The sequence below is a fragment of the Epinephelus moara genome, chromosome 11, assembly GCF_006386435.1.
Source record: "Epinephelus moara isolate mb chromosome 11, YSFRI_EMoa_1.0, whole genome shotgun sequence".
In the NCBI taxonomy this organism is placed as follows: Eukaryota; Metazoa; Chordata; class Actinopteri; order Perciformes; family Serranidae; genus Epinephelus; species Epinephelus moara.
In genome coordinates, this window is record NC_065516.1 from 25222669 (window position 1) to 25236365 (window position 13697).

Below are 13697 nucleotides of genomic sequence, written 5' to 3' on the forward strand. Positions count from 1 at the left end.
AGGGGGAGTTACCGATGCTAATAGGTGACGTATGATCAAGTAATCATCATTCAGTACACCTGAGTAAGAGCAATAAGGTTTGGTGCATCTGGAGTTGACAGTCTCTCTTTCTCTTTTCAGAAAAAATATAAGAGACACCTTAGAGAAAGTGTTTTAGAAAATTGAGAGGACCTGTAGTAGAATGTACAGCCACTATGGTTCAGCCCATGACCAACAAAAATAAATTAGATTCATGGTGAAAACCCTGTGAATGAGTTAGGAATTACTTTAATTTGTGCATTTGCTCGTGAAATCATGATTGCAAATTGGAACATCACTAACAAACATTATTTACCATACCACCTCTTTATAGTTAGCAGATCTAGTTGCCTTCTTTATTGGTAAAAAAACATTAGCCAACTAGAACTTCCAGAACTATCGCCAATGTCCTGCCCTACTGTCGTGTTGCTGGCTCCATGCTCAACCCTCCATGTGTCCGACCTACAGCTAGGTAGTTCGTCACTGCCTGCCTTTCCTGACCTTCAGTCCCCAAACTGTCTTCATGGCTGTGTTTGAGAGGGCACTTGTCTCTGTGGCCATGCTCCAGATTGGTCATGTCTCTGTTCCCATCCTCTTAAGGGTCCTGTTTACTTCGCCAACCTCTGGGCCATCTTCCAGAGGGGTCCGGTTGCCATTTTCCCTATCATCCTCCAGAGAGGTCCTCCAAGGGGTTCCCATCTCTGACTTCCAGAGCAGTCCTGCATATGTCGCAGACCTCCAGGTCGTCCTCCATAGTGGCTCTTGGTCAGTCCTGTATCCTGCTCATACTCAAGAACTGCTCCACCTATCGACCCTGATCCAGTCACCCCCAGTCTTGTTCTCATGGGGCAGCTGGGTGCATCCCTTCTGCAAGCTGTATTCAGTGACAAGAAATCCTGTCTGACCAAAGATGGCGCCACAATCAGTTCTGGAGCCAGTACATCAATACTTCCTTCCTACCCTTCAGCCAAGGCAGACATGGTTCACAGCACCCCTAACTTTGCGATTTCCCCCATCGTCATGGTAATTGACTCTCTGCTGCCAGGGTCCTTTGTGTCCTAGGAATGGTCATTTGTCTCCAACCTGGTTCAAATGATAAAGTTCTTGAGGCAGAGGTCAACATTACAGAGAGGCCCTATGACTGCCCTGTTTGCAAACAGACTGCATTATCTGTCATGCCAGAGGAGAACTCTATGCCGCTTACTGACACTCCTAACAGGAGTAAAATATGAAAATCATATTTGAAGGTCTGGAGGAGGAGCTCTCTGAGGAGGAGCAGGAAGGGAGATGAGCCTGGCTTAATGAGAGCCTCTATAAATGGGACTGAGTTCAGGTGTGGGCCGATTTTGCACTACCTGCTGCAGAACCCTGGGCTCCAATGACAACAATTAATAATAGTAATAATAATAAACTTTATTTATATAGCACCTTTCATACAGGGAGGTGTAGCTCAAAGTGCTTTACAACAAAATAAAAACAGACAAATACAATTAAATAAACAACAACAACAACAACAACAACAACAACAACAAAAAAACAAGTGCAAATCCTGCACAATGAAACCAAGAACAATATAATATGTAAAAGATAAAAGTAAAACAGCGGAATGCATGGAAGCAGATAAAAAATGTGAAGGATGGGGATAAAAACCAGGGAATAGTGAAGCAATGTTGAATAAATAAGTTTTCAATTGCCGTTTGAAAATGTTCACAGAGCTTGTATCTCTTATATCCTTGGGTCGTGACACTATTCCCGTGACTCCACCAGCTCCACACCACCAGCTTCTCCCCCTACCTCACCTGTGCACAACTGCCAATCCCAAAGGCCTTCCCCTTCTGCTCCTCTTTCTCCACCTGCTCCTCCTCCACCATGCTGATGTCACTTTGTATCCTGGAGAGGAACATTTGCAGACATTTTAAGAGACAGACCCACACACAACAGGCATTAGGCCCACCTAATACGTAAACAAGGAAGGTGCAGGCGAGTAAATAAAAACCTGTCCGCTCGCTCTTTAACTTGGAGCACAACTGCAGAGAGAGGTGCAGGTAGCAGAGGTGTAAGAGAGAAGATGAGTGGACAGTGTTCAATGTCAGGGGCAACAAAAATGGTGATGAAGCTCTTCAACATCCTGGTGCTTTTTACTTTTCTCAGTGTGGCATGTTTTGTTGTGCTTTCACTCTACAGCAAAGACAGCACTTTGTGTGTTTTTCAAAAGCCACAATGTATGGCAAATGGAAACGACACACTTTCCCAGTGGATAAATAAACTTGCTCAGCTGAAGACTAAAGCTCCAAATGCTGGCCAAGAAGAGACACAGATGCCACCCACTACAAATGAGACTCTGGGACCCTGCCCTGACACCCCTCCAAATCTTGTGGGTGTAATCCATGTGGAGTTCAATTTTGCACGGACTTTTGATGAGGTCAGAAAGGAGGTCACTTCTCTTCAGGAAGGAGGACGGTACAAACCACCAGACTGTATTGCCCAGCAGAAGGTAGGTGAATGAATGGACAGACAAATGAATAAATGAACAGAATAACTGTCGGCACAGTTTACCATGATCTTTGATTCCGGGAATCTGTTTTTGAAAAGAGGTGTAAAAACTGGTAAAGGTTCAAGGTCCCCTTAAAGGGATCGTTTGGACTTGTACAAAGTGCTTATCCATAGTCAGTGTATTACCTACAGCACATGGTGGTCGGCACACCACTAGTTTTGAGAAGCAAGCAGGAAGCTAAGCAATGTACTGTTGTGGACGGGGCCGGCAGCAAAAATGTATTTTAGCTACCTAGGGAAAAAAATTACATAAAAAAACTTCACCTTGCCACCCAGGCAACCTTTTCCAATGGGGAACTGAAGCCACCAGACTCCTTTGACAAAAGCAGTAATTTTACTTCTTAGAACAAGGAACTGCTGCTCTACTGCTACCCCAATGAGTTAGTTAGTTTGTTTTTGTGTGCCAGCAACTTCCTTGTTCTCTGAGGTAAAACTGTGTTTTTGTCAAAGGAGTCTGGTGGTGTTGAAGAGAGCAAAAATAACACGTTATTTCCCAAAAAGGGCTGTCTGGTGGTGAAAATATTCCTTATGTCTTAACATGTTCTCAGGTGGCCCTTTTTTAAGGTGGCTAAATGTTGTTTTTGCTTAGCTGCCATGGCGTTACTTCACCAAACTGGGGTCGTGCCTACTGCTATGTACTGTCAATAAGTACCTTGTACAATCCCACTTCACAGATTTGTACTATCTCTTTAATGGTTCTCTAAATATTATGTGAAAGCAAACTTACGTATTTCATTTGTTCAGGTGGCGATTATCATCCCATTCAGAAATCGGCATGAGCACCTTAAGCACTGGCTGTATTACCTCCATCCTATTTTGATACGACAGCAGTCGGACTACAGAGTGTATGTCATCAACCAGGATGGAAAGGGAGTGTTCAACAAGGCTAAACTGATGAACGCAGGCTTTGTCGAAGCACTGAAGGAATATGATTTTGAGTGCTTTGTCTTCTCTGACGTAGATCTGATTCCTATGGATGACCGCAACCTCTACAGATGTTTTGACAGCCCCAGACACTTGTCTGTGGCTGTAGATAAATTTAACTTCGAGTTACCCTATAAAACCATCTTTGGTGGGGTTATTGCATTGTCCAAGGAGCACTTCTTTAAGATTAACGGCTTCTCGAACACTTACTGGGGCTGGGGCGGTGAGGACGACGATATGTATAAGCGAATTATCCACCTTGGAATGTCCATTTCCCGACCTGACATGGTGACAGGAAAGTACAGGATGGTCAAACATGACAGAGACTTGCACAATGAACTCAACCCAAAGAATCTTGTCAAACTGAAGCAAACCCACTGGAGCATGAATACAGATGGAATCAATTCATTAAAGTACACAGTCAAGGAGATTGTGAAGGATAAACTGTTCACTTACATCAATGTGGATATTCATGCTCCACCGAGCTGAATGAGGACAGAACCTGTGGATCTGCTTTTGACTATTGATTCACTGGTGTCACAGTGTCAGACTGAAACAAAAGGAGGTGGAACCGGTGTGATTTTATGTCCTTAAAATCTCTGGGAATCCAGTTTGTCTTGGTGTTGACCTGTGTGTGTCTGTCCAGGTGAACTAAAGTAAATGTGAACTTTATGAGTATGAAGTTTCTTTCAGTCCTTGAATGTCAACCATTACTCTGTATCTAAATAGTATTCCATCATAGCTTTCACACATAACTCAAATGTATAATCACAACTACCTTCACATGTGATGCATTGAGCTACTCTTGGTGATAGATTCAGACACAACAACAGTCTGAAAATGACAAAGGGAAGATGTGGTTTGGACAGATGGACTCAAAAGACATTTTACATCCCACCTTAATTGTTATGTATTGTAAGGGCAAATACCACATATGGAATGGATGGTACTGAGGACAAACAACAGTGTTTGGTTGGCCAATGAGGTTGTGAAGGGGGGGGTTGTATTTTGTTTTCCTTCTCACAGTTATTCTGAATGTATTTACAGTACAACGCAATAACAGCTGTCAGTGTTCACTGTAAATATGCAACATACTGGGATGTGTGATGAAATGAATTAGGGAAAATTAATTTAGGTGTCACTGCACTGGTTGATGTTGAAGTCTTTTCTGAAGATGGGTTTACTGCTTGAAGTTATTTATGGTTATCTTGGAATGAAATAGTGTTCAGCAAAACTGATGTAAAAACTGTTCCTTTGCTTTGTACGTTGTAACAATGTTTTAGAAAATTGAGAAGAACTGAAATAAAAATGTATGGCTACTATGATCCAGCACTGAGCTTGCCTGTGAACATCAAAACAAAATGAAATTTAGGATGAGTGCACTGTGAATGAGTGACAAACTACTTTAAGTTGTACGTTTGCTCAATGAAATTGTGGAGAAGCATCCACAGAAGAGATTCGTGTCAGATTTTAGAGCAGCACTGTCACTGTAACATAAAAAGTACTCTCAGAAATGCTAAGAAAATGTTATTTTTATTTTCTCAGACTTTTATCTGACTTGTAAATTTAGTTTCTGTTGGTTTTCAGTGATGGGAGAGTTAAGCTGCTGGGCTGCAGCAGTCTCCTATGGTTGTGGTCAGAGCTGGACCCTGACTTCTGGAGGCCCAAAAGCCCCGTTTCCACCAAAGACTTCGGTAAGGTACCCTTGGAACCAAAAGTAACCCTTCAGACATGGTACCTAGACCCCCAACAGTACTCTTAAATGTGGGGTTGTTGTCACTCACTGCTCCGTCCAGCACTCACTGTATTTCCTCATTATCAGTGACACAGAGGGAAGTCTGCACCTAGTTTATCGTCCACAGAACGAGGCTGCACGCCAACATTTTCAGAACAAAACAGAACAGGCTGCAGTGAGAGTCTCTCTCCATGGGATATTTAAAGATAGCGGGTTTGTGCATTTAGTCCTTCTCAGGGGTTTAGTGTTGCCGGAGCCCACAGGAACGACGGTACTCAACGCTTTTTTTTTTCTCCAAATGAGGATTGGGATATATGCTGTCCTGGTCGAAATTGATATATATAAACGCTTGAAGAACCATTCATTACTAAAAGTGTATGCTATAAAAAAAAATAAAGTGATGGTCAAAGATGTCACAGTGAAATTTAAGGTGTGCTGATTGATTTACGTCGTCAACTCATGCATTGAGTAACATAACAGGTTAACGTTACACCTTAAAAGTCGCTGGCAGTGGGCCCAGCAAATTAAGAGCAGAGTCCTCTATCGACCAATCAACAGACAGCAGTGTTCACAGCTCCACCTTTTAGTACCAGATCTGTGTGCTAGGTACCCGAACAGAGGGGGGGACCAAAAATGAGGACAGTACGGAACAGTTTCAGTGGTACCTAACCGAACTGAACCGTACTGCTCAGTGGAAACGGGGCTTAAGTGGATTTGGTTTCAGGGCCCCTGCTTATTGTAACATGTTGCCACTTCACATGGCACTGAACTAACTCATGCCATGGTTTAAGCACACAAAAAGTACAAGTAACGACTAGAGTAGGACCTAGTGGCAGCAATGTCTGTAAACAGACTCTAGTATTTGTCTATTACCCACTAACAGCATAAAATGGTCCTTCTTGTCTGTTGCTTGATATGGATGGATGTTGTTGATATATGGCTTTTACTTTACATGGATATAGTCTTATCTTGCATTTGTAGATACAGCAACATACCGGGTTTACCAACAAAAGTTGTCCAAAGTGTTCCAATGCCTGCGTGGTGACATCCTTAATACAATTATGTTGGTTTTTAATGCAGTGCTGCCTGAGGGCTCAAAGGTCATAGACTTTCAATGTAGGTTTTCAGCCTTGCCCCTTATGTGCAGAGATTTCTCTGGATTCTCTGAATCATTTGATGATATTATGGATTGTAGATGGTGAATTCCACGCAGTTGTGCTTTGAGAAATGTTTGTCTTACACTGTTGGCCTATTTGCCTACTCGGCTATTCACAGAGTGAGGAAACTCATGCCTGAGCAGTTACGAGGCTCGTGGAGTACAGGTCTGTGAGCCTCATTCTCGATCTGTGCAACACATTCTCACTCCGGCCTCATCACATATTGACATATCATGGACCTTCCACATCCAGATATGACATAAAAAGTACTCTGGGTGCATTGGTTGTTGACGTTCTGGGACGTCGTGTCAAGGTCTGCCTGTTACCTGTTACCTCTTTCAAAGTACCCTTCCATTCTAACAGGACATTTCCTCCAACAACTAACACACACGGTTGGTTTAGGTAGTGAAAACACGTGCTTAGGTTTAGGAAAAAACAGCAGGATTTGGCTTTATAATCTTATGAGATGCGAACACAGCTCTCCTGGGTGATAGCTGGTGGTTAGACCCATCCCTCAATCCCTCAGTCTGCCTAAGCGCCAGATTTCAACAACTTCGGAGGGCGCCCTGCCCTTCACAATGAAAAGAGAACTCTCCCCGGGGCTCCCGCCAGCTTCTCCAGGATTGTTTGTGTTACCGCACTGGACGCCTCGCGGCGCCTATCTCCACCACTCCAGATTCGGGGATCTGAGCCCGACTCCCTTTCGATCGGCCGGGGACGACGTAGGCCCTCGCCCCACCCTTCCAAATGGCATTCGCCCATCTCTTAAGGCCCTGACACACCAAGCCGATGGTCGGCCGTCGACCAAAGTCAGGCCGTCGGTGAGCATCTGTCGGCCTAGTTTTTGCGGTGTGTCCCACACCGTCAGCTCTTCGGCGTTGGCGTCGGCGGCTTTTTGGCCGATTGAGCATGTTTAATAGGCGGCGGAGCTAGTCGGTGAAAGAGATCACTCTGATTGGCTGTTTAGGTTTTATACCCTCGCCCCTGTAGCGAGTGAATCTGCCTGTAGTGAAACTGGGGCTAACCGGTGCTTCCTCCTCAGGCTCCACTTCACTAAGCTGCCTGACAGACCCGCTGCCTCTCCCACTTTAACCTGAATAACAAACCAGAGCTAGCTGGGAGCGGCTGGTGGAACGTTAGCCGCAGCATGACGGACGGACGCACAGTCAGTTATTAGCCTCAGCTAGTCTCTGAGCTAGCCCCGGCTCTCTGTTTGGATCCAACCGTAGCACCGAGCCCTGGTTTGTTATTCAGGTTAAAGTGGGAAGAAGCAGCGGGTTTATCGGGCAGCTGAGTGAAGTGGAGCCTGCAGAGGAAACACCAGCTCTGTCTGAATGTAATAGTCTGTGGAGGCGCTGCGGTGCTTGGCTGCACAGATAGGTAACACCTCGGCTGTCAGGATGTACCACTCTGTTACTCCACTCTCTCTCACGCAGGCGCAGAACGTACACACCACTTGGCCGTCGGATGTAGTCTGTGTAGTGTGTTCAAATGCAACTGACACAGGGCGACGTGAGGCAACAGTTGGCTTTCGTCGCCGCTAGTTCTTTGATGTCGGTTTGGTGTGTCCGCACCTTTAGGATTGACTGACCCATGTTCCACTGCTGTTCACATTCTCCACTTCGGCCTTCAAAGTTTGGTTGTGTTGGCCTCCGGTCAGGGGAGCAACTGGTGCAGTGGGAGTTCATCCGTTGAGTTGTGGTGATATAATTTAAGGCTTGGTGTCACTGGTTGTAGTTTGGGTGTTTTTCTGTTGGAAAAGGGGTTTATTTTGTGTGTAGTCTTGGTTACCCACAGAAAGTATACATCCAGTACACTGGCCTATAGATTGGTGTGCCACACCCTCTGCAGCAAGACGCTCTGATTTTTAATTGTTTTTTATAATATTGCTGTTAGGGACCCTGAATTTAATAAAAGCCTGTTATGGCATTTTGACCCACACTGACTGTTGGCTTTATTATTGAAGTTCACCTGTAGTTACAGAATAGTGAACTTGGATGTTACATTTTGAACAGCTAAGCCTTTCAAGGATGCCCCTACCCAATCATGATACTTTCATCTCTTACCAGTTACCCAATTATACAATTAAGAAAATCAGCTTGAACTTTTAAAATCTGTATTGTACACTTTTAATTCAATCAGTGATTAGAGTCTGGCAAACCTATGAGGAAACAAATCTTAAACATCATGATTAACACAACAGGTATGAGGCCCAACCTGAACAGCTTACAATACCAAGGAGGCTGCACCCAAAGAAAATAAAACTTGCCTGGTTGCTCTTTTGCTTGGGACATATTTGATTTGCCAAGAGAGATTCAGGAAGAGGAGCTGTATGAGAGCGGCTGAGTGAGAAGTACTCAACGTCAAAGGAGGCAAAAATGCTGAAAAAACTCTTTAACATCCTGGTCTTTATTACTTTCATCAGTTTGCTATATTTTGTTGTGTTTCTATTCTTCAGCAAAAAAAACACTGTAATTTTTTTTGCAAAGCCACATCGTATGCCAAATGGAGACGACACACTTTCTCAGTGGATTAATGAACACGTTAAACTGACGACTCAAGCTCCAAATGCAGGCCAGGAAGAGACACAGGTGCCACCGACTTTGGGAACCTGCCCTGACACCCCTCCAAATCTTGTAGGTCCACTCCATGTGGACTTCAGTTCAACTTGGACTTTGGATGAGGTGAGAAAGGAGGTCAGTGGCCCTCTTCAGGAAGGAGGACGGTACAAACCACCAGACTGTATCGGCCAACAGAAGGTAGGTGAATGAATGGAAAGACAAATGAATAAATGTATATCATAACATTACATTAAACCTTAAAGGGATAGTCTGGATTTTTTTGTAGTGGGGTTGTGCGAGGTACTTATCAATAATCAGTGTATTACTTAAAGTAGATGGTGGTCAGCATGCCCTTAGTTTGGAGAAGACAAGAGTACTGCCATGAACACTGAGAATGTACTGCTGTGAACAGGGCTGGCAGCAAAACATTTTTAGCCACCTAAAAAAAGGCCAACCTGAATTAAACTCAATATCCGTTTAAGTATACGCTACATTTAGAGTATTTTCAGTGGTGAAAATACTGTAAATATAACGTACACTTAAACTGATATAGATTTTTTTTTAGGTGGGTCTTTTTTAAGATGGACAAAATTGGTGTTGCTGCTGCCCCCGCCCACAGCAGTACATTGTTTAGCATCTGTGGTGGTACTCCTGCCTGCTTATGTCTACTGAAATCTACTGTAAATATGTACCTGATATAACCCCACTTAGAGAGTTACAAAATATCTCTTTAATGCTTCTATGTGAAAGTGAACTTACTTATTTCATTTGTTCAGGTGGCGATCATCATCCCATTCAGAAATCGACATGAGCACCTTAAGCACTGGTTGTATTACCTCCATCCTATTTTGATACGACAGCAGTCGGACTACAGAGTGTATGTCATCAACCAGGATGGAGAGGGAGTGTTTAACCGGGCCAAACTGATGAACGCAGGCTACACTGAAGCACTGAAGGAATATGATTTTGACTGCTTTGTCTTCTCTGACGTAGATCTGGTTCCTATGGATGACCGTAACCTCTACAGATGTTTTGACAGCCCCAGACACTTGGCTGTGGCTATGGACAAATTCAACTTCCACTTACCCTACGCCCACTACTTTGGTGGGGTTATTTCATTGTCCAAGGAGCAGTTCTTGAAGATTAATGGCTTCCCGAACACTTACTGGGGCTGGGGTGGTGAGGACGACGATATGTATAAGCGAATTATCTACAGTGGAATGTCCATTTCTCGACCTGACTTGGTGACAGGAAAGTACAGGATGGTCAAACATGAGAGAGACTTGCACAATGAACTCAACCCAAAGAATCCTGGCAAACTGCTCATAACCCATTGGAAAATGAAAAAAGATGGGATTAATACATTAAAGTATACAGTCAAGGAGATTGTGAAGGATATACTGTACACTTATATCAGTGTGGATATTAATGCTCCACTAAGATGAGTGAGGATCGAACATGTGAGTTCACTGGTGTCACAGTGTCAGACTGAAACAAAAGGAGGTGGAACCGGTGTGATTTTATGTCCTTAAAATCTCTGGGAATGCAGTTTGTCAAGTCTGTCTTATTTAACCAAGGGCAGGTGTGTGTCTTTGTGTTGAGTTATGCAAAACCTTTGAGTGTGTGTGTGTGTGTGTGTGAGTATCTATGTGTCAATGTGAACTAAAGTAAATGTAAACTTTATGAATATGAAGTGCAGAGTTTCTTTCGATCCTTGAATGGCGAAGATTACTTTCAAAATAGAGCATGAAATAATCTATACAGTAATCTCTCACTGCTTTGCATGTAATTCATTCTACGCCCTAGCCTACGCACATGGCCCACGCCATTGTGAGCATTTTCACCTAGTCTGGGGCCATTTAGTGGCCGTTTTGGTAAGGAACCGGAACCAGGGTGAGAGAGACAGGATCCAGAATTCGATGGATGCGCCTTTCCGTCAAAATAAAAGCACCAAGCTAATAAAAATGCGGTGAAACTTTTTAATTTAAAGAATATAATTTACAAGAAAAGCCCCAAGCCATTAAGTTAACCTTTTTCTTTTATTGTAAATCAATGGTGCGCCAGAATTTAAAGTTTTACTTTGGTGAATTTGGTGAATTCCGGATCCGCTCTCTAGACCGGAACCAGAATCCAGACAAAATTCAGAGTGAATGGAAACCAGGCTCTTCCCCGTACGTGAAGAGCCTGGTGACGCGAGGCTAATTTTCACCTGTGCAGTGGTGTTTCTGTGTCACTCTGCAGTTACACCTCCAAAACAGTGGTCGGCAGCAGGGTTTCTGTGAAGTGCTGTAAAGTTTAGTTGATTAAAAACACACCCAAAACACACATTAAACACACATTAAACATGGCTTAATAGAGACAATTTCAAACACAAGTACACAAATCAGCTTTACAATAACTCGCAGCATTCACAGACAAACACTTGTCTTTATCTGGACACATTTTCCCCACTAATACAACATGCTAGCGTTATTAGCACAAGCCTATGGCATTTTACATTGTATAAATTAGCCTAGCAGCTGGCAAACTTTTCCTCTTCTCATATTAAACCAGGGACAACAGCAACATTTAACAAAGGTAACGTTACAAAATTTGGCTCCATTACAACTCACAAGGTTCACTGACAAAACAACTGTCTTATACTAAACACGTTTTCCAAACAAATATAACATGCTAACGTTATTTTACATTGTATAAATTAGCCTAGCCTAGTTTGTTTGGCCAGTGAGATGAAAGAGCTGGTTTTATATTTTGTTCTCCTTTACACAGTATTTTCTAATTTCCATGTAGTCATTGTATTGGTTTTGCATCAAGGCATTTGTTGTTACTGTACAATGCAATATGTATATTTATTTTGTACTTGACATTACAGTTACTGTTAATCCACACTGTAAATATGGGACATACTGGAAAGTGTGATGAAATCAATCAGGGAAAATTAATTTTGGTGGCAGTGATGCACTGACTGATGTTTACTTTTCCTTTTTTGAAGATGAGTTTCCTGCTTTAAGTTATTTATGGTAATTTTGCAATTAAATAGTGTTCTGCAAAACTGATGTGATGATTGTACCTTTGCTTTGTGAGCTGTAACAGTGGGCCTCATACGTATCCACCATGTGTTCTTATTTTGTTAATGCCCACTGATTTCTTCTCTTAGGTGAGAGAACATTTTTAAAGTGGTTGAGAGCAGCTCTGTGGGGGTGTGAACCCTTACAGAGTCGCTGAGGTCACATGTGAATCGTTGACCAACCCAGCCGTCATGTGTGTCATTTGAGGTTGGATGTGTCCAGGTGTGAATGGGTGCTCAGCTTGAAACTCAGAAGCTCACATGTGACCTAGGAGACAGAAGGGACTAACCACATAACAGGCAAATGACCAGTCACTTAGTTTAAGTGATTTACACACATGACAAACGGTACAGTCCTTTCACACTGAGAATGAGAGTGTCTGCTGCAGGGCATGTGGTGCCTGGGCTGGGGTTGCTATGGTGATTAATTGGTTCGTTAACTAGCAGGCTGCCAGAGCCTTTTCTACATAAATAATGTTCAAAGTATTTAGGAATTTTCCAGCATCATTTATTTTCCCGGAGTTTGATCGGCCTTTTAAATGTAGTTCCAGGTACTTTTCAGAGTCCCTGACTGCACATTATCTCTGACAAACATTTGGTTTCACTCACTTTAAGAAGTCAGGTGAGATTAGAGGAATATGTCACTCTCCTTTATTCTAATGTGGTGAGGGGCAAGAAGTGGAAAAAGTAGGAAGAGGAGCAACAACGCCATCTGGGGGAATTACACAGGAAATACTTTTTCAGTTTTGAGTTGTAAATTAGGAATAGGGAACACAGACTCGTTACTGAAACAAGGACAAAGACATGAAGTCAAAATACACCAAATGTTTTATGGAATTTAAAGAAAAAAAGAGGATCTAAGAAGGGACTGGAGCTGCAGGGAGAAAAGAAGAAAAAGCATTAATAGTCAAATCAACACACATACCAACAAACAAAAACTAGGGGCAGTGAGCAGAGGCCACTCGTGGAGAGGCAGACTACACCGAGGAGTGCCCTGGGGTGCCACCACCTATTCACCTCAAGTGCAACACAGCAATACTCACGGCTAAATAAAAAGACCAAAGAAAACTATTCAGCACCTCTGATATAGGGCATTAACACAGGATCACAACAGCAACAGGGTTTCCACATGCATTGCGCTCAGACAATGAATCAGAGCAAAGCTACAAACAAAATGCAACCGAGTACACGGGGTTAAAAGCACTGACTTGTCAAAGGGAAATCTACAACAAAGGGGAGACCAGGGATGGTTGAAACAAAGGGATAGTTGTAACACTCTCAGTTTGGCCAATTAGAAACGAGCTGTGGTGACATCATCAACATTGTCCATGCTCATTTACAATTGGAGCTCACTGGTGAAGCCGCATGTCTCTGAGTCCAAATTCGTTTGTTCTAGAGCCAAAAAACAGTTTTTCAGGTGAGAAACTAAACATTTTCATCACAGTTGTTTTTGCATAGTGTCCATTGTGTTGTATGTACAATTGTTTCACTTACATAGGTTCAAGTAATAGTTTCTCTAGTTTAATTTGATGTGTTTCATTAGTGCTAGCTTTGAAGCTAAATGCTAAAAACAGTTAGCTCTTTCATGGCTGCTAGGCATGGGGAAGGTTGTAACTCTTCAGAAGTGTTTATTGTTCAACTGTTAAAATGCTGTTCAAACGTCCACCTCATTCAGGCTACAA

At 42.9% G+C, this 13697-nt stretch overlaps 2 protein-coding genes across 3 annotated transcripts; both read left to right on the plus strand.

Moving 5' to 3' along the window:
- The first annotated feature begins 2033 nt into the window (after positions 1-2033).
- LOC126397794 (beta-1,4-galactosyltransferase 2-like) lies at positions 2034-4822 on the plus strand. Its single transcript, XM_050056753.1, has 2 exons — positions 2034-2512; positions 3316-4822. The coding sequence occupies exons 1-2, from the start codon at positions 2087-2089 to the stop codon at positions 3982-3984; spliced, it is 1095 nt and encodes a 364-aa protein (XP_049912710.1). The 5' UTR covers positions 2034-2086; the 3' UTR covers positions 3985-4822.
- A 160-nt stretch (positions 4823-4982) lies between these two features.
- LOC126397797 (beta-1,4-galactosyltransferase 2-like) lies at positions 4983-11430 on the plus strand. 2 transcript variants are annotated; one of them, XM_050056758.1, is made up of 3 exons: positions 4983-5189; positions 8846-9146; positions 9725-11430. In XM_050056758.1, exons 2-3 carry the CDS (start codon positions 8886-8888, stop codon positions 10391-10393), a joined length of 930 nt encoding a protein of 309 aa, XP_049912715.1. In that variant the 5' UTR covers positions 4983-5189; positions 8846-8885; the 3' UTR covers positions 10394-11430. The 2 variants fall into 2 exon arrangements, with proteins under 2 accessions (XP_049912715.1, XP_049912714.1); XM_050056757.1 differs by lacking the exon at positions 4983-5189 and having other exon boundaries at positions 7192-9146.
- The last annotated feature ends 2267 nt before the right edge of the window (positions 11431-13697 follow it).